The following is an 18,501-nucleotide window of genomic DNA, read 5'->3' as shown; positions in this document are numbered from 1 at the left end:
CACTAGATGGCAACACAACGGTTGACAAAGGGAGAGTCAGAAAATGCAGACATCAGAATGGGTAAAATTCGTGATTTTTTTAAAATTTTTTTAAATGAATCTTGGTGCCCTGTAAATTGAATTATCAGCCATACATGGCGGTAGCCTCAGTTGTAAGGGAGGTTCTCCAATAAGCGGGGTATTACAGCAACTTGTCTCACCACGGCTGCAGCGGGCCCTTGAGAGAAGCAGGGCCGCTGCAGCGGTGCCGCCCGTCGCTCCCAGGGGCACTGTCCCCAGACGGGAGCTGCGGTGCCGCCCGTCGCTCCCAGGGGCACTGTCCCCAGACGGGAGCTGCGGTGCCGCCCGTCGCTCCCAGGGGCACTGTCCCCAGACGGGAGCTGCGGTGCCGCCCGTCGCTCCCAGGGGCACTGTCCCCAGACGGGAGCTGCGGTGCCGCTGCGCTCCCGGGGCCTGCCCAGCACTCCCGCCCCGCCCGCCGCCGGCCCGGAGACCGTGACGTCACGGCAGCCACGCGGGCCTTCCTGGCCAATCAGCGGGCTCCAAGGGCCCAGCCCGGCGGCCCAATCGGGAGCCTCGCCGCGCGGTGCGTCACTGGCCGAGCGGCGCAGGCCGTGGCCAATGGGCGAGCGCCGAGGCCCGTCCGCGCTGACGTCGCGGAGCGGACGGAGGAGTGCAGGGCGCGTGCGCGCGGGTTTCCGTTCCCGCCGGCGCGCGCGCGTGGCGGGCGAGGGAGGGAGCGGGAGTAAGGGAGCGTGTGGGGGCGCGAGGCGGCGGCACCGGGTCCGGCGCGAGGCGAGTTTCTCGCTCCGCTTCCCACCGGGAAAGCCAGGCGGGGGCAGCGCCCGCTCCCTCCCTTCCCCCGCGGCGGCGGGGGAGCGGCCCCGCCCGTGACGCGAGGGGCAGGGCCGAGCGCCCGCCGCGCCTCGGGCCTTGTAGGCCGCTGTCTGCGTGACTCGGCCGGGCCGCGCCGGCCCTCACGCGCTCAAGATGTCGGCGCAGGCCCAGATGCGCGCCATGCTGGACCAGCTCATGGGCACGTCCCGGGACGGTAAGTGCCCCCCGGCCGTGGCGGGGCGGGAAGGAGGGGGCGGAGCCGCCGCAACCCCGGAGGTCACGGCGGTACCGGGCGGGCCGGGCGGTGTTCGCCGTGATTGGCAGGCCCGAGGCCCGTTTCCCGCACCCCCCGCGGGGCGGGGCTGCCGGGGCCGTCAGCGGCGGGGTGGAGGGAGCCGGGCACCGCCTCCCCCCGCGGAGCTGCCGACGCCGGCTACTGTCCGGGCGGCCGCGCTGGCCGCCCTGCGGCTACTGGAGATCCGCCCCTGGCGGTGCCCGCGGCGCGCAGCCTTCCCGCGCGGTCACCGTAGAGGGGCTCACAAGCTTGCGAGATTCTCATCATCGAGGGGAGGACACAGCGAATCAAAAAATCTCCCCAAGCCAGCAGTCCCTTACAGTAGAGCAGGGTGGGGTTTTGTGTCTTTATTGATTTGTCTAAATTCTGGCCCCGACCATCGTGTCAGTCAGCACGCGGGTATGGCTGTTGTTTTCTAACAGGCAATGTGGTATTAACCCGAAAGCCCTAAACAGCCAAGTGAATGCTTAACATCTGGAGGCGATCGTACCCAGAGGGAGATACGAGGTGTACGGTCAGGTTTCAGATCGCCCTGTGATCACACAGTGAAGAATATTGCTGCATGAAGCTTCCCAGTTTTTGTCGGGGTGCATGGCTCCTCATCTTGGAAGATTAGCTTGAAAGTCTGAACTGGCATTCGCCCATAAATCCAGATAGTTGGGGATGCTGCTAGAAAAGAGTAGTTCCAGTTACCTGTGCAGTTCTTAACTTACAAACAGGAGAATGCTGCACCCGAGGGTAGGCAGCAATTAGAGATAATTTAGATGCTCTGCATATGGTACTCACGTTTGGTCTGTACTCACTCTTGCTGACGTGTTACGTTTGTTGAAGCTTCGTGTTGAATTAACCTCTGTCCCCATGCACTGAGTAGGATGTGGGAAGTGGGACATACCTTGTAGGTCCTGATCATCTCTTGGTACTGGGCTAATGTGATGTGACAGCTTTTTTTAGTATAATCTAGAATTTCGAATAGATGTAGCTGGTTTACGCGTACTCCTTGTGTCGTGAATGTTTTCTGCTGAGTTCTAAATTACTGTTCTGCAAAGATTGTCTTCCAGAGTAAGGCTGTTTAGTGAGTTGTCATCATGCAGGATCTAATTAGGGGTGGGTTTGTCTTGCTCCAGAAGATTTTCCAATACTTCCTGTTGTGGCTGCATATGTCTAAGTGCTTGGCAAAGTAACATTCTGCTTATGAAACTCAAGTCTTCCCAGTGTTGGCACCTAGATTGCTGTCTCAGTGCTACCCTAAGACTACACAGAAGGTTTAAGGGGGGTGGAGGAGCTGTTTCAGTTTCTGAAAGTATTTCTGCTGGATGGTGGGAGAAGAATGTGATTTGCTTGAGATAGCTGCCCAGAAATGTCAAGTGGCTAAAATCTAAACCAGGAAAAGCCATTTCAAGCTATATTTTCACAGGCTTTGTGAGAAGACAGTTACTGTATTGATAACTGTATTTCCCACTCACCCTGTCATTCCTAAACCACATGTGCTGAACTGTTCAGAAACTGACTAGAAAGGAAGCATTTAAACAAAATGGGCAGGATGGGGAAGGATAAGGAGAAAAGGCCATTTGTAAAACTGGCTTCCATGACTGGATTGAGGATCTCTGTGTAACACCATTCTAGTTTAAAGAAAAAAAAAAAAAAAAAGACTGCTGAAGCATTATTTAAATTGAATTGTACACAGTGATTGAAAACGAACCTTTTTTTTGCAAAGCTGGTACTTAATAAATCCAAGGCCAGGCTCAAGGTCATTAAAATATTGCTAGCCTTGAGAACAGTGGGCCTTGGGGTCATTAGGTTTTTTATATTCCTATTACCTGTGACAAATCGTCTATTTCTGTTAACATGCAAATTGCAGCTTTTCATTAGAATGTGCCAATTTTTTAATTTCTTGGTAGATCAGAACTTTAATTTCACCACTTGTCCCCATTGCCTTTGATTGTGCTCTGCCTGGCAACACAGTAGAGTTTAAAATGCAATCGAGTTTTTGAAAAAGTAGTCTTTCTTGGGCAATATTTTTGTTTTATATTTTTCAATATTACCAAAGTGCTTTTTAATTTTATGCTTTACAAAGTCTGGCAGTTTTTTTGTCTTGTTCAGGTTTTTTTTTTTTCTTTTGAGAAGCCTAGAATACAAAGGCTTAAAAAGCTTACCTATTTTAGAAAAGGTAGATCAAACATTTGATCTCTTCAGTGGGAATAGAAAAACCCAGAGGTAAATTTAAAACCAGTGGCCATGCCTGAATACATGTAGGGTTTTTTGGTTTTGGGGTTTTTTTATCTTTTAGGTTATAGTATCGTTTGTAGAAAATGTGAACATGCTCTGAAAATGGTTTTGAAAATTCCACAGTGAGATGCTCAAACACGGTTTTAGGAGGTGTGAGCTGTAGGCTGTAATTTGTGGGGCAATGTGCACTCTCATTATAACTGGTGTCCCTAGGGCCAGAATGGAAAAGCCTGGAAGGTGTAGTGATTAAGTGGTTTTATGGGTTTGCTGTTAAGCTCCGAGAACACCTAGAAAGCACAGTTCTGTATTGGTCACAGTGATGAATACCCACTAAGCTTTAAGAATATTAATGAAAAATAATCTCCAGAAGCGCATGTGCTGCTCCAGGCCTGCCCCTGGCTGTACCCTTTCCCAGAGGGCCCTGTGCTTGTGGGCAGGGACAGCTGAGAGCTTCCTGACTTCTTTGGCAGCTTCCTTCCTCCCTTGGCTGAGTTTGGGCAGCAGGACAGATGCACTTGCAGTCACACGGCATCGCTGGCTGGCTGGTAGCTGCCCGGATGCGGGGCTCGGCAGCCTCTTGGCAGCTCCCATGCCCCCTGCCCCGTATCCAGTGCCCCCTGCCCCCTGCCCAGTGCCCGCCTTTGCTCATGTGACAGACATTTGACAGAGAGGGGAACTGAGGGCACTTGGCAGCTGCTTCTCAGGACTTGTCAGTGAGTTGCAGTTCTTAGAATACATCTGGATTACCTGAAAAGCAGTTGTGTTGGTGATGTCAATAAAAATAAATGTCTCAATGGCAGGAGTGGTGCTTCTACATATCTGGGAAAAAACGTTTCTTAATTATTATTTAGATTATTTAAATTATTATTTAAAAGCTAGTAGGTTTTTTAAAATATATTGCGTATTACCTAGGTTAACTTTCTCTTGCACACTTCTCTGACGAGTGGAAAGCTGAACTGGATGTGAACTGTGCCAAAATAAAAAAAAAAAAATTAAGTGCCTTTGATGCTAGTAAAAAGCTGATTGTTTTTAATATAGTCGTGACTGCAGGCTGAAAAAAAATCTCAGACATGGCATTTCAAGTACTGATAACTTGCGATACCTAAAGAGTCTTTAAATATAAATTACTGAATATATTATATGGGTTTTCCAAATACTGAGAAATAAGTAGTGCTGAAAACCAGGTGCTAATCTTACGTACTCATATATGAATGTGTTTTTTTGTTTTTTTTTACTGTTAACACTTAAACTAAAGGAGTTTTTATTCCATATGTCAGTAGCTAAAAGGTTAGTTCAAGTTTAATTGTTTGTTGTTGACCAGAGCTGCGTTTGTAGCACATAGAAAAGTATGTCTTTGGTATTTTAAAATACTGATTTTCAGCTGTAAAATTGAGTGAATTTTTTTAATAGTCTGCTTGGGTAAACCCTGTTTTTGCCATCCCTGTTCTCCAGAAAACAGGAGTGAACCATACAGATAGGATCATAACTGTAAATTGAGTCATTTATAAGTTGAGTGAAATGTTAACAATTGATACTAGTATTCCCAGGATTGATTTGGTTTTTTCCCAGGATATAGTTTAAATGGGAAAAGATTGACAAGTTTTCTGTAAAAGGCCTGATGGGAAAGATCCCATTTTATCTTGAATCAGCTTATCTTGCCCATCTGTTTCATTTTCTGCCAGGTCAGTTAAATGCTCTGCCTTGCTGCAGGAGTGAGTGCTGGAGTCAGCCTGAGGAGTTGGTTGGAAGTAGAGGGAGAAGCAGGGTCGTTACTTGTGACAGTAGTGTAGACACAGCAGATTGCAGTGGCCCTGGTGCCACACAACATCTTGAAATGGCTAAGACTTGACTGTTGCAGAGAAATGTGGTGATTCGTGTTTTTAAAATAGTTGCCACCACTTCAAAATTAGACTACAGTCTAGAAATAAGAAAATCTAGCAGAGTTAATTAGATTCTCTTAAGAGACAGGTGAATTTGTGCATGCTTCTGAGACTTACATGTGGTCATAAAAAGTTCTCCCAAGCATCCTAACAAATACTGTGCTATGTGACCAGCAGAAAAATCTCTGGAGCCTTTAGACAGAAGCCATATTTATGAAATGCCAGTCAGCACCTCCTTTTGTTTCACCTGCTAGCTTCTTGAGCTGAGCTCCTGTGTTTCAAGTCTTAACTGAGTTCTTCCGCTGCTACTAGCAAACACTTTTCTTGTTGTAGATTGTGTTCTTCTGCCTTTGAAGCTTTTAATACCCTTTCTGCATTTGTTCACATTGTAACTGGTTTTCTGGCTTATGCTTAAGTTATCCTTAGTAGTGGTTAGTAATGTGTGTTTTCTGTTCTCATTGTTTGGAAGGAATTGAAGTGACATTCCTGTTCTTATTTTAATCATCCTTTGTTTGGTGGCACACTTCATATGGTAACAGAGGTGTAATCTAGAACTTGTAACCCATTTTTTAAATTTCTTTGTTTTAGTATGGGATTATTGAAGAATTTCTGTGTACTTACCGGTGGGTGGAGGGTTGATGTTGGTATTTGCAGGGTTAGGTAGATTTTGGTCTAGGTGGTATGTGTGTTTAAACTTTGATAGATTGTTGTTGAGGATTTTGTAGCCATTTGGTTAGCTTCAGCCTGAGAGCCAGGCCAGGGAGCCAAGAGCCTCTTCCCAGACCTCTGCTTTCAAATACAGAGCAGCAGCAAAAGCAGAGAAAAGTAAGTCATATACAGGAATTTCTGCAAAACCTCCCTAAAATGTTGAACTGAAATCAGCTCAGAAATCTGAAAATAGTCACAACACACAAACTTCATGAAAAGGTGCTTTATTTGTCAGTCAGGAGTGATCAGGTTTTAAGAGCAATGTATTTAGTGAATTGTCTATATTTTCTGGCTTGATACAAAGTTCTGATAGTTCAGACCTTAAAAATTATGGGAACAGTGAAGGACTTGAGGAATGATTCTCTACTTGGGATGCTGTCTAAAATGGCGTTTATGAAGAAGTAAATGGGCATACCTCAAGAAAAAACATTCCTATATTTGTTCCACTTGTAATGCATTAGCTAAAGGATTGTTTCATTGTATTCTGTGTTCATAAGTGTTGCTTCAGTCATGGTGTAAAACAGAAGCAGTCCTGGTTAGAAATATGTATTATTCTAGAAGTGATAGCATCAGAACATGTTCAGTGTTAGTGACAAGAGTATCAGAATTAGCTGCCCATTCACTGTGCAGCAGGAACAGGATCTGTGCCTGCATAAGCCTCAGTTAAATAATGGTGGTTGATACTGATTAAACAGGGCTTGCTTTGCGGGTGGAATTTGATACACAGTTTTTAAACACGTACTCCACCCAGTTAGTAGCTCTTTTTGAATAAAAGCTTTCCGAGTTCCTTGCCAGCATGTTGAGACTCATACTTCAAAAATTTGAGCGGAAAGTTAATCATTTTTTGTTGGTGTATTTTAATTCATGAAGTCAACAGCATGAAAATGAAAATTCACTTTGTTTCCTTTGCATGGATTGCACCACTGGTTTACAATTAGAGGTTACAGTTGGATTATAAAGGGTAAATTCTCATCAGTGCTTTGGAATTGTTGATAGTAGAGTATTAGGGTACATCAGAATAGTAAGAGATGCTGGATCAAAGAAGTCATTGTTTTAAGCATGTTACTATGCTAAGCATTGTTGATGCGTAAGTGTTCGTTATGCTGGTTTGTGATTAAAATATACTGAACAGGAATGACATTGTGGTGGCTTGTTAATAGTTTAGACTTGGGAGTTCAAAGTGAATTTGTGTAGTACAAGTGCACATTGTTAGCTTAACCTCTGGATGTTCCTTAAGCAGCAGTATGCACTGGTCTTGAATATCGATGATAATTTTGTAGTCAGTATGTTTTATACAAAAGAGAAAACTTAGTTTAGAAAGTTTTCATTACTGCCATAATCTCTTGAATATTTTTGTATCTTGTGCACAGTTTCCTTATGCCTGTAAAGGATATGAAATGTGCAAGTATAGAAGTTTCTTTGGTGTTTTGTGCTTTTTTTTATTTCCCATTCTGTTTCAAAGTTCTCCATTTACTTGGAAAGTAATCACTTAGAGAAATGTGGTTTGGGATGGGTACTTTAAATAAAATTAAAGCTGATGCTTCTTGAGGAAAATTGAATTTACCTTTTCTCCATATAAATTTTATCAACCATTTGATTCTTCTGTTAGTGGAAAAAATCTAATTGGAAACACAGGGATGGCTTACAGTAATAGATGTTGGCTCCTGTAATGCCCTGGTAAATTACTGTAATTTCTTTAATGAGCATGAGTCTTAAAGATCAAGTAGTTGAGTATTCTGCTATTCTTCAGAGACAGGGTTAAATAAACTGCTATTCTGAGCTAATTTAATTATTTACCTATTAAAATAGAATTTGTAATGAGGTCTGAAATATCAGTGGTAGTGTCCTCTTTATAAATGTTCAAGAATACATCTAAAACTTAGATGGCTGCAGTTGTTGCCCGTCTGTATTGCTTTCTTATTACAGAATATATAAAGCTTTTTTTTGACACTCATTATTTAGATTTAGCATTCACTTGTTTGTTGGACCTTAGGAAGACAGTTTGACAAGCAGGAGTTGGATACCTGCTGTACTGCAGAAGTCCTTGGCTTAAGAACACGTTTGTGTTGTTTTAGTTCTTAGAAGGCATCTGCATAAATCTCATTTACTGTAGGCGGAATGTCAGGTGCATAGTGGATCCAAAGATTTTATTCTTCCCTCAGCTCCAGCAACCCACCTAGATCCCAGGCCATCACACACTCAGGATGATTCATCTGTAGGTCAGCAGCGCTATAAGTCTGTCTTTGCCAAGAAGCATGCACTGTTTAGGAATATTGGAGCTCACAAAATTAATTAAAAAAAAAAAAAAAAAGACATTTTCTTCTGAGGCTGTCAGACTTGCAAATGAGCTGCCAGAGAGACCAAAAAGTCAATCACTGTTAGAATGTGGTATATGATACCTTTTCTTTTTTATGAACTTTTCCTTCTGAAACAGCATACATTTTTTTAAAAAATGCAAATGTATAAAATTGCTTTTTGTGGAAAAGAAAATGTAAATACCCCAATCGTATTTGTAAGGGAACCTTTCTAAAAGTTTTTAAAATGCTTGAATAAAGGCACAGTGCAGAAAGAATAGAGGTTTAAAATACAAATACAAATGTGTAAAGTATTCTTGAGGCTGTTGTTGATCATTTTCTGCCACTTATTTTTGTTTTTCCTGTGCTGTCTTCCTCGGGTAATTGGGATTCTCATGCTACCCACTTGGATGAAAAAAGACTGTATTACAGCTGTAGTATCAGTACCTAGTTGTGGTAGAGGTGTGAAAAAAGTCATTTGGAGGGAATGTCTGTGAAAATAATATTTGCCAATTTTACCTAAGGAAACTGAGTCTTTCAGCAGTTTTCTGGTCTTGGTAACTCCTTGACTCCTGATAGTTAGTGCTATTTGGCCATCAGCTGTGGGGTTTTTTTAAAATACTTTTCTTTATTTTGTTGCTGTGTTTTTATGTAGAAGAATCTTTACAGTCAACATGTATTTCTAGATGCTGTGTTAAAATTGCTGGCAGAGTCTATTATTCTATACAAACTGAACAATCTGGCCCCTTGTTTTATTTATAAAGGTTCAATGTATCTTTGCCTGCCTACATCAATCTGCAAGGGAGTGTCAGAAAGGCCCCGCATTCGCCGAGCCGTGAGTTATCAATAACTTTTCAGATGTGTTAATGAATGTGGAACAAACGCAGTTATGTGTTTAAAAAAATAAAAGATCCACCTCCTAAAAAGGAAAAAAAAGCCCAAAAAACAACAACAAAAAGAAGAGCAAAACTCTTTACTGCAGTAGCAGGCATGATTATAAAGGGATTACTCTAAATTTTTAGTAGTGTAAGTATAACCAAGCAGTAAGGTTGCCCTCTAGAAAACCTATTGTTGAACTGCTTTGAAGCTCTTTGGTGTGTGGGCTACAGGTTTTACCTGTTGTATCCTGCAGGCAAATTAAGCATGTGTTGTTTATGAAAGCTTTTGTTTACTTAATAATCTGAAACATGGCCCATCTGAAAATGTTATATATTAGCATCCTGAACATAGAACAGATATTTAAAAATCTGATTACATAATAGTAAGAAAGGTTTGAATAAAAAGGTACCTGGTTTTTATTCCTTTCTGTTGTAGTTAACCTCATTAATGAATATGGCTTCTTGAAGTTTTGAGTTTCAAATCATGAAGCTATAAACAAACCTTTAATAATTGCAAAACGTATCTATACTCTTTAAAATATGTGATGAAATGGAAGAGGCTGCTGAGCTCACTGTATGTCACTTTTTCTCCCAGCAGCCCTTCTTGCTTCAGTAATTCACCAGTAGGTTTTCAATGATAAGAGATCATATCAAATTATGTTTAAAAAAAAAAAAAAAAAGGCTGCATCCTTAGAGAGATTAAGGTGTTTTATCATGCCTGTGTCTTAACAAGAAGAGAACCATTGCAGTGATCTCTCTTCTGAATTTCAAACAGTGGCAATTATGTTATGACTCAAAGGAAAACGTGTTCTGCCCTCATCCCCAGAATACCAGCTGGTTACTTTGTTCTGAAGACTTCAGGTCTTACTCCGAGAAGGGGTTATTTAACCTTGCAATTGGACCTCAGTGTCTGGCCAGGTTGATGCTTCTGTTGATGCAGGAGCTGCAACCTGCCACAATGAAGATATAATTAAGATGTTCCAGCCCAACAAACAGCATGTAGAAGGAAAAAAGAAAAAAGGTTTATCATATGGAGATATGCAAACACCTCTAAATTGCATATAGGCTATGTCCGTATGTTTGACTGATCTTTTTTTTCAGGTTTGTAAGCATTTAAATCATTCTTCTGCCAACTCTTTATGCTACTCCCATCAGATGTTAAAGGGTGCATTGCATCCAAGAGCAAAATCGTAAAATGAGTATCAGGTGGGATTTGGTGAAGACTCAATGTGTATCATTTTGTGTTTATGAGGCTGCTTTGATATGCTAATTCTTGCATAGAAATACATCACTATTTCATGCAAAGTCTGAACAGAGCATTATATAGCTCATTTAACAAATGCTCTTTTATCAAAGTGTTTTTAAGCTAATACTGTCTTTGTGGTTTCAAGCACTTTTCCTGCTGCATTTTTGAAGGGGAATTGTGAGAGGATTTTTAAATAGCATTATAGAGCACTGAAACACACATTTGTGGTTCTGGTGTTATTTGACAAAAAAGCATAGAGTGTTTTGAGTTCTAGTTTCCATAGACCTTCAGTATGTGACAGGGCACTGTTAACGCTTTGCATGTAACCTGCAGAACACGTCTTACTACCGCAGATTTCTGACCTGGAATGTGCTGATTTCTATATTGCAGGTGACACGACCCGTCAGCGAATCAAATTCAGTGATGACCGAGTGTGCAAGAGCCACCTTCTCAACTGCTGCCCTCATGATGTGCTCTCTGGAACTGTATGTAGCTAAATCTTGTGATTTATTTAGATAAGTGGAGAAATTGAATTATATTTGTTTCTTGTGGTATTCCTTAAATTTCATGGTTTTCAGCGACTATCTAGCACTCTCTGGTAGTTCAGAGGAACTTTCATAAACAGCTAATTTATGGGTTCTGAAGTTAGTTTTTACAATTCTGTTCTATATGCTAATTATTAGCTAAATTTCATTGTTTTACTATAACATGAAAAGCCACAAAACATTACATACCTGAATTGCACTGTAGCAAAGTGGCCTTATAGTGGTAGAGTTGCAAGTAGTAGAAAGAAATAAAATACATTGTATGCATAAGTTACGAAGTTACTGCCTTAAAAATGTGTGTTGTAGTGAGGAAGTATTCCACAGATGTATTTGTATAGAGAAGTAGAGAGATTTTTCTTTTTCTCTCTTCAGAAGCATTTTAATGAAAATAATTGAAAGTTCAAATAATTAAATTTCTAAAAGTTGAGATACCTTCAGTATGATATTGACACTTACTATACAATATCCAGTTACTGTGCCATTGTCATAAATTCTAAAGCAATTTTAAAATCTCCATTTATGGCATATTAGTTACCTGTTTGACTTGGACTTTTGAGCACTCTGTAGTAGAAGTTGCACTACCTGAGCATAGGAAACAAGGGGCTTTGACACATGCCAATAGCTTTGTCAGTGTGCTTGTGCTTTACCTAGTGATCCATGTTTAAGGTATCTTATTTTTTGTGAAAGGCAGGTGAGTAATGTTTCATTGATTATTTAATCTATTTTTTGATGATAATAATTAATAATAGAGAGATACAGTATGATGATACACAGAGTCCCACATGCCTACTATTCTTAATGTTCCTAGGGTAGCTTTTTTCACTGATGTAAAACATCAGTGAAATAACATAACATGTGATAACATTTTTTTACCCTTTGGCACTGGGGAAAAATAAATACTGCAAAACCTGTCTGAAGAATTATTTGAAGTAGTATTGTGTATCAATGTATATATAGTTTTATTTTGAACTGTTCAGTGCATTACTGTCCTAACAAAATAGGGGAAAAGGGAGAAAGATGTGTTTCTTTTCACCCATCTGTTATGTTGGATACTGCTTTGATTGTGTGGTGAGCAAAAGAACTCCTCCTTGGGGGAGATTTGGGACATACTGGTATGCTATCAAAACATACAAAGGCATTGGTCATAATCTACAAGAAGAAACTTGTCAAAGATTCGTTTGACAGCTTTTCATTGTGGTCCAGTTTCTGTAAACAAAGATTTCTATAACAGCTGTAAATAAAGAAATGTTTATCTTCAGAGCAATAAAAATCCTAGGTTTTGTGCAGTAGTGCCTCTTACACTGCAGGTCAGCCAGTAGGCTGGGGCAGCTGGCACAGTTTAAGTCCTCACTGGAAGTTTTCTTCAGCCTCATACCAGATGCTGCTGTGGCTCTTAGAATACAAAATGAGACTGCTTCTTTAGAGGATATAAGTATTTTCCTTCCTTATGCAATTAGTCACTATACCAGAAAATGTATTCCATGGTGTAAATCCAGGAGCATAAAAGCAGTGACTAGTTTAATCCTTTTAGTGGGATTAGTAGAAAGGGGACTCAAAAGAGACAGGCTTTACCTGGGCTGTGTGATGTTCTGTGCTGTTTACCTGGTCACAGATCTGCAGGAATGGACTTTCTCTCTTAACAGCAGTTTTTGAAAGGGCAGGAGACATGGAGTCTAACTGAACAGTTTGTCACTGATTTAGAAAATGACTCTGAAGTTTTCCCCGTAGTTTTGATAGGAAGATCTTGATGCATCTTTGCATTCAAGACCTATAGTAACAAAAGTTGAGTGACTTTTTTTTTTTTTTAAAATTCAAATCCCTGGATGCTCCTGAAAGAGTAAGTTCTCTGGGGACATTTTATGAGGTTAAGTCTCTACAGTGACTAGATTATCAGTAAAATTCTGGGTATGAATTGTCTTTTTTTTGTGTCACAAGATGATCTACAGTTCCTAGGCACTGTTTATTACTGTTCCTGTCTGCAAAATGCAGACTTCTATACATCTCTAGTCCACCCACTCTTTCAAAAGCACTCATGGAGGACATTCACAGATAACACAAGACAAAATGACTCATATGAGTAGGCCCTCTTATTTTAGTGTGTTCTTTCCCTTAATGACCAAACTCCCAAAACTGCAAAGGCTTTGATTTCCCTCAGCAATAAAAAACCATGTTACTCGGGTTGCAGTATGTATAGGCAAAGGTAGTGTATGCATACTTTTTGTTTAGGGATTTTATTTATGGATATGTTTTTGTGCTACTAAGTTTCTGGGTTTGTACACCTGGAAATTTCAAGTCAAGCAGCCTGAAGTGTCTCTGTCTAGTGGAGGTGATCTTGTGCTAATGATCGCTTGGACACCAGTTCACATATGTAAGTCACTGGTTTAAGAGTTTGCTCATTCATTTTGAGCTGAAAATTTTACAATGAGAAATTAGTAAGACTTTGTAAACCCTGGCAGATGAGACACTGAATAATTTTCTTACAGCTAGTGATTTTTGCTTTACAGGGTTGACACTGTTACTTTGACCTCTAATGATTGCCTATGATATATGATATAAGGCTTGTGGAGTTTTTGATTGTTTTGGTTTGGGGTGGGTTTTCGGTTGTGAGTGTTTGGATTTTTTTCTTTACAAAAATGCTTGTTTATCCATATTAAGAGATTGGGGACTGAAGCTGCCTATGTAGGAGTCAGATGACTCCCCCATAATGGTACAAACCTGTTTAAGCACTGTTCTCTGGATGTAAGTACCATCTGCAGGTTTTATAAGATGTGTGTGTTTTCTCTATTGTTGTATGTTTCTGAATGCATAGCCAAGTACGAATGAAAATGACAAGGTGGGAAAATCTAAAACTAATACCTTTAATAAGGCTATTATTAAGTAGCAGTGCTCTGAATAGTTGTACCCCAGTAGCTGTCTTGGAAAATCCAAGCACTTCTGCATTAATGTGGCTTTCTTACCAACCTGATGGTGCTTCCCTGATGAAAAGTTTCACAAATACTGTACTTGGTTTTGCAAGCAATGGTTCAGAAACTCCTATCTGCTCAGTGAATTAACTTTGTAGTCATGTGTATTTGTTGAGAAAAATTACTTCTTGCATTTTATTTGTTACAGATCTTAAAATAGGCTCTATTGGCTCCCCCTGCAGTTAAGCATATCTTTAGATGCTCCTAAATTTATTATGTGCAGCTCTTCAGAACTCTTACTGACTAAAAACACATATTAATCAAGACCTCAGTTTAGCAATATACTTGAATACATTATTAATTTTAATCTTATGAGGAGTGGAATTCAGCTCCAGATTAAGAAATCTAAATTTAGATTTCAGCTGAGGAGCTGGGTGTTGAAGCTTACACGGAAGTCAGAAGGTATCTAAGCAGTGGAGCCTAGAAAAATATGGAGTTCACGTGCTCATGGGTATCCCTCTCAGAGTGGGCTGAATCCATTTAGGCTCACTGAATATACAATCTGTATTTAAGATTGTATGTAAGAGAAGTTTAGATAGTTCACACATGTGCAGATAGGTGTTAGTAAGGAGTTTTAATCTGTAGTTGGTTTATTTGTCAGTAGTCCCACTGGCTCTGGAGCTATTTATATGCTTAAAGCTTGTGATTTGGGGTATGACTGTGATTTTATGTTGTACTTCTAGAAAAAGCATTAGTAGCTGTTAAAAGGCATTGTCTCTGAGGGTATTAGCTTTTCAGTTCAGGACTGATTTAATCATGTGAACTGCTTCAGCTTAGGAAATCAAATTAAATTAGGCTTGCATAAGCTACCTCAGTTTGAAGCCTTCAACCCAGTGGTGATGAATTGTAAAGTGCACTGTTGTCCTCAAGTGATCATGTCAGTCTCCTGAAATGTATTCTTAATTTCTTTGGCCAGCACCAGGAAGGTGAACTGGTTGTACCACATTCCATTTTAATGGATTTAATTTATTGAGGTGAAAAGGGGGACAGAGGGGGGGTTGTTAGTTTCTGCATGGTTATTAGCCTCAGTTTTAATATATTTTATAGTCAGGCTATAACAACTACTATGTAAACACTGAAATGTCTCATTTAATAATAAGAAAGAATGCTGCTAGTTTTCCTAGTGAAGATTTATTCTAAGAAGTTGAAGTCTTTAGAAGTGAGAGTGTGGTTACATAGAGAAAAGTCTTTTAAAAAGTATTATACTTCAGAAGATACCTAGAATTCAGTGGTTACTAAAGACTTCAGCTTTAATTTCTGCATCTTTTTTGCTCAGCATTTCTTTCCTACTAGTGAAGTCCTACAAAAGTTAACTGTTAGTGGAGTCAGAGAACTTAAATCCCCTTCTAAATATATGTTGCTTACAAGAAAGGATGGGCTTTATCACAAGCCTAGAAATCTGTTCGAAATATAATTGGTAGTGCAGATGAAGAATGAGTTCCATAAGGAAAATTTCAGCAAAGAGTCTGTCTCCATCTTCTTTTTATCAGTAGGAAGTGTTCTCGTACAGACCCTAGTAGTGCCTTGACAGTTTGGTAAAGGAAGAGGTCTGGTTCCTCCAATATCAATTCTTCAGCGATGTCAGATCTTTCTGAGTAAACAAACAAAAAAATTCTTCTGTTGCTGGATGTGAACTGCTTTGTTATCTTTATTTTTGAAAAGGAATATCCACATAAGCACTGCCCAGAGTATCTTCTTTCAAAAACCTGTCAAAGATACCCACTGTTTTTAGAAGTATTTAATAATTTGTGCTACTGTGTCACACTTGGCTCAATGGCAGCCCTTTGTGTTTTAAGGCCCTTTAGCTTTTCTGTATTCTTTCTGTAGTCTGTATAGAGTATATTCAGTAATCAAATTTCTGATATCAAAGGAATTTGTAGCAGTTGTAAAAGTGCCAAAATGAGAATTTTGCTGTAGGTAGGTAGCTCAAGAACTAAAAAAAAAAAAGGGGGGGATAAACTCCGCCTTAATTTCATGTTCCAGAAACAGCATTACATTGGAGTTTAGTTTCCTATTCAACTATTTGACGGCTATTCAGAGTGCACATTTATTTTGCATATAAACTCTACAGATTCTCTATTCCCAGATCCTCAGCTACCTATTCCTTGTCAATTCATACTTAATTCATGTGATTTTTATTTTCTTTTTAACCTGATTTGATTGAAGCATCACTATGCAAACAAAATGCATGTAATCTGTATTTCTTTATTATACCAAAGGCATTCTATCTATTTTTTGGATGGGATGACAAAAATTGTTACTAAATCATTTCAATACAAAGTTTTTTGGGATGAAAGACCAATTTTCTAAACCTCAGCTCTGAGAAATCAAGCAGCTTTAATTGCTTATCTAACACTGAGAAATGAAAAAGTATTGCAGAAAATGGTCAGCAAATACTAGACTAAGCACTAGTTTCTTAAGCAGAACTCAGCAATAATAAAAGGACTCCTGATACCCTGCTTTGTGGTTACCTAGACTAACCTTCACCAAAAACTTTCATTTGCCATACAGAGTCTCCAAAGTTTTAATCTCGGTAAAAGTGCAGAAAGTAAAAGTGCAAAAAGACCCAAAGCATGGCTTAGCTTACTCAATGAACTTTAGTTCTGTCCAGTTTGGGAACTTGGATATTTTCACCTTTCTTTATTTGTGTTGTTAATCTGCTCTGTAAATCACTTTTAAGTAGTGCGAGTCTGTCTGAATGTCAGTGTATTGACAGTAAAAAACAGCATAAGTTTGTTCCTTTTCAGCCTTCCATTAACTTGGTGTCTGAGCACGAGTCTCTCTCTTAGCTATCTTCTCTTTCACATGTGATGGATCTTTAAATGGCAGACTACCAATACTTGTTCTTTGCATTTGGGGGGAGGGCATGTCTTGGCACCAAATTGCAGGTGGACTTGTGGAAAAGGAAAATAATGTGTCATCATGTATCTTCTGTCTACTTTCATCTGCTGTCCATCTACTTTGCAGCTACCCATACAAGCCAAATTATACTACAAGCTGCTCTGTGCACATTTAGGTTCTTGGCCGTCAAGATCCAGCACAGACTTTTGACAGGAATGAATCATGCCCAAGATGAGTTGTCTTTGCCTGATGTTGCATAACTTACATCAGCAGAAGTGCTTTTTAGCCTGTTTTTGCGTTTAATATGAAAACTTATTTAAGAGTTTTAAATGTGGTGGGTTTTTTATATCTCTACATTAGGGTTTACTAATGGAACTTTTATCAAAGACATTTCATGGTAATATTTCTGTGAAGGCTTTCAAAGGATTACCTAGGACTAGTATAGGCTGTGTTAAGGAGTGGTTCCAGCAATGGAATTAATGGAATTAATTTCTTCAACAGTCAAAACTAATGATAAAAAATCCTTTTCTTTTGTACCTGCTTGTTCTTGCTCCTGTTATGCCACGTGAGTATTTATCGGGCTGCCCTCTTAGGTCAAGGGGGGAAATGGGAGGCAGAATTCCTTCTGTTGTGATTGAGGCATCTAGCAGAAAGGAGTCTTCTGCAACATACTCCTTGTCCCCCAAAATTTCCACTGACATTACTGAAGGTTTTCAACAGCTTTTGAATTTGCTATCTTGATATTGGAAGAGACCACAGCTTCTTAAGTCCACTACTCTGTTGTCCCCTACATATTGTCAGCACATTGTTTGTATAGCTGCCCATCAAATTGGACAAAAGTACACTGCTGGAAAATTTGCCTCTGTGTGTGGTTTCCTAAGATACTTTTTAGCCAGTCACTAGGCAGACTTTGTTCAACAGCACAGGCAGATGTGCCAGCATGGAGTGGCACAGCACAGGGATAAGGGGAGGACAGAATGTTTCTCAGTAGTAATGCTGGCTCGGACTAATCACCATCCTTTCGGGCTTTGAATTTACAATTCCCAGTAAGAGGCAAAGAAATCAGAAAATGTACTGTTTTCTGGAGGTTAAATCTAACCCAAATAGAGAGGAAAAACATAAAACCCATATAAAGTGAATAGCATGTCATGGTAGTGTTACATGAATTCTGGGGGTTTTTAGTGTGTGTTGGAATTTCATTTCATGCATTTATTCAAAGTGTATGCAGATTGCATCTTAAAATAGTGGGTGGTCTTGTGCTGTGGTGGATGTGTTTCAGGATTTTTGTCACTATAGTCAGACCTATTGAAGTGTGTCACTGTCCTTATCTATGCATTTATAACGTAAGTGCCTCACTTCAAACAGAATTGATCTTGAGTTCTACAGTTTTAGCCTTAAAGACCTTATTCAGTACAAGAGCTGAATCAGCATAAAGTCAATCTTTTCACAGCTTTAGGATAATTTTCAAGTGTCTAATTTTCAGATAATTTTTAAAAGTTTTTTCACACTGCGCTCCCTGTATTGAAGTACTTTCCTGAAAAAATGCTTCAGTTTAACTAATGTCAGCATGGCCTGGAAAGAGACATCTATAATACATTGCTCAGCTTCAAGGTCCTTGTGTATTTGCAAGAGTTAACAAAATTGCTGAGGTCCTGTATAGTTGCAAAAGGAAAAGCTAATCTTTTCCTTTATCATTGCAGTCACATGTTCCCTTTTGCAATCAAATGTTTTCCGGAAAACAGATTTATGGTGGCTGAAGGGTCTTTAAAGAATTGCAGTTTATAAAAG

The 18,501-nt window shown here is 40.1% G+C and overlaps 1 protein-coding gene across 4 annotated transcripts in view; it reads left to right on the top strand.

Moving 5' to 3' along the window:
* The first annotated feature begins 665 nt into the window (after positions 1-665).
* The window catches only part of LOC131591737 (putative RNA-binding protein Luc7-like 2), a 29,400-nt gene continuing 11,564 nt past the window's right edge, over positions 666-18,501 (top strand). Inside the window, exons 1-3 of one of the 4 annotated variants that reach the window (XM_058862746.1) lie at positions 757-1,051; positions 9,005-9,075; positions 10,755-10,849. Coding sequence is in view for 2 of the 4 variants with exons in the window: in XM_058862743.1 (XP_058718726.1) it covers positions 991-1,051; positions 10,755-10,849 (156 nt within the window). In the remaining 2 variants the exon portion in view is untranslated. Of the gene's footprint in view, positions 1,052-9,004; positions 9,076-10,303; positions 10,325-10,754; positions 10,850-18,501 lie in introns of those variants that run through there. The other 3 variants (XM_058862743.1, XM_058862744.1, XM_058862745.1) reach the window with 3 other exon arrangements.

The sequence above is a fragment of the Poecile atricapillus genome, chromosome W, assembly GCF_030490865.1.
Source record: "Poecile atricapillus isolate bPoeAtr1 chromosome W, bPoeAtr1.hap1, whole genome shotgun sequence".
Lineage (NCBI taxonomy): Eukaryota > Metazoa > Chordata > Aves > Passeriformes > Paridae > Poecile > Poecile atricapillus.
The sequence above is the reverse complement of the archived record's forward strand: the minus strand, read 5'-3'. Positions and strand labels throughout refer to the sequence as shown.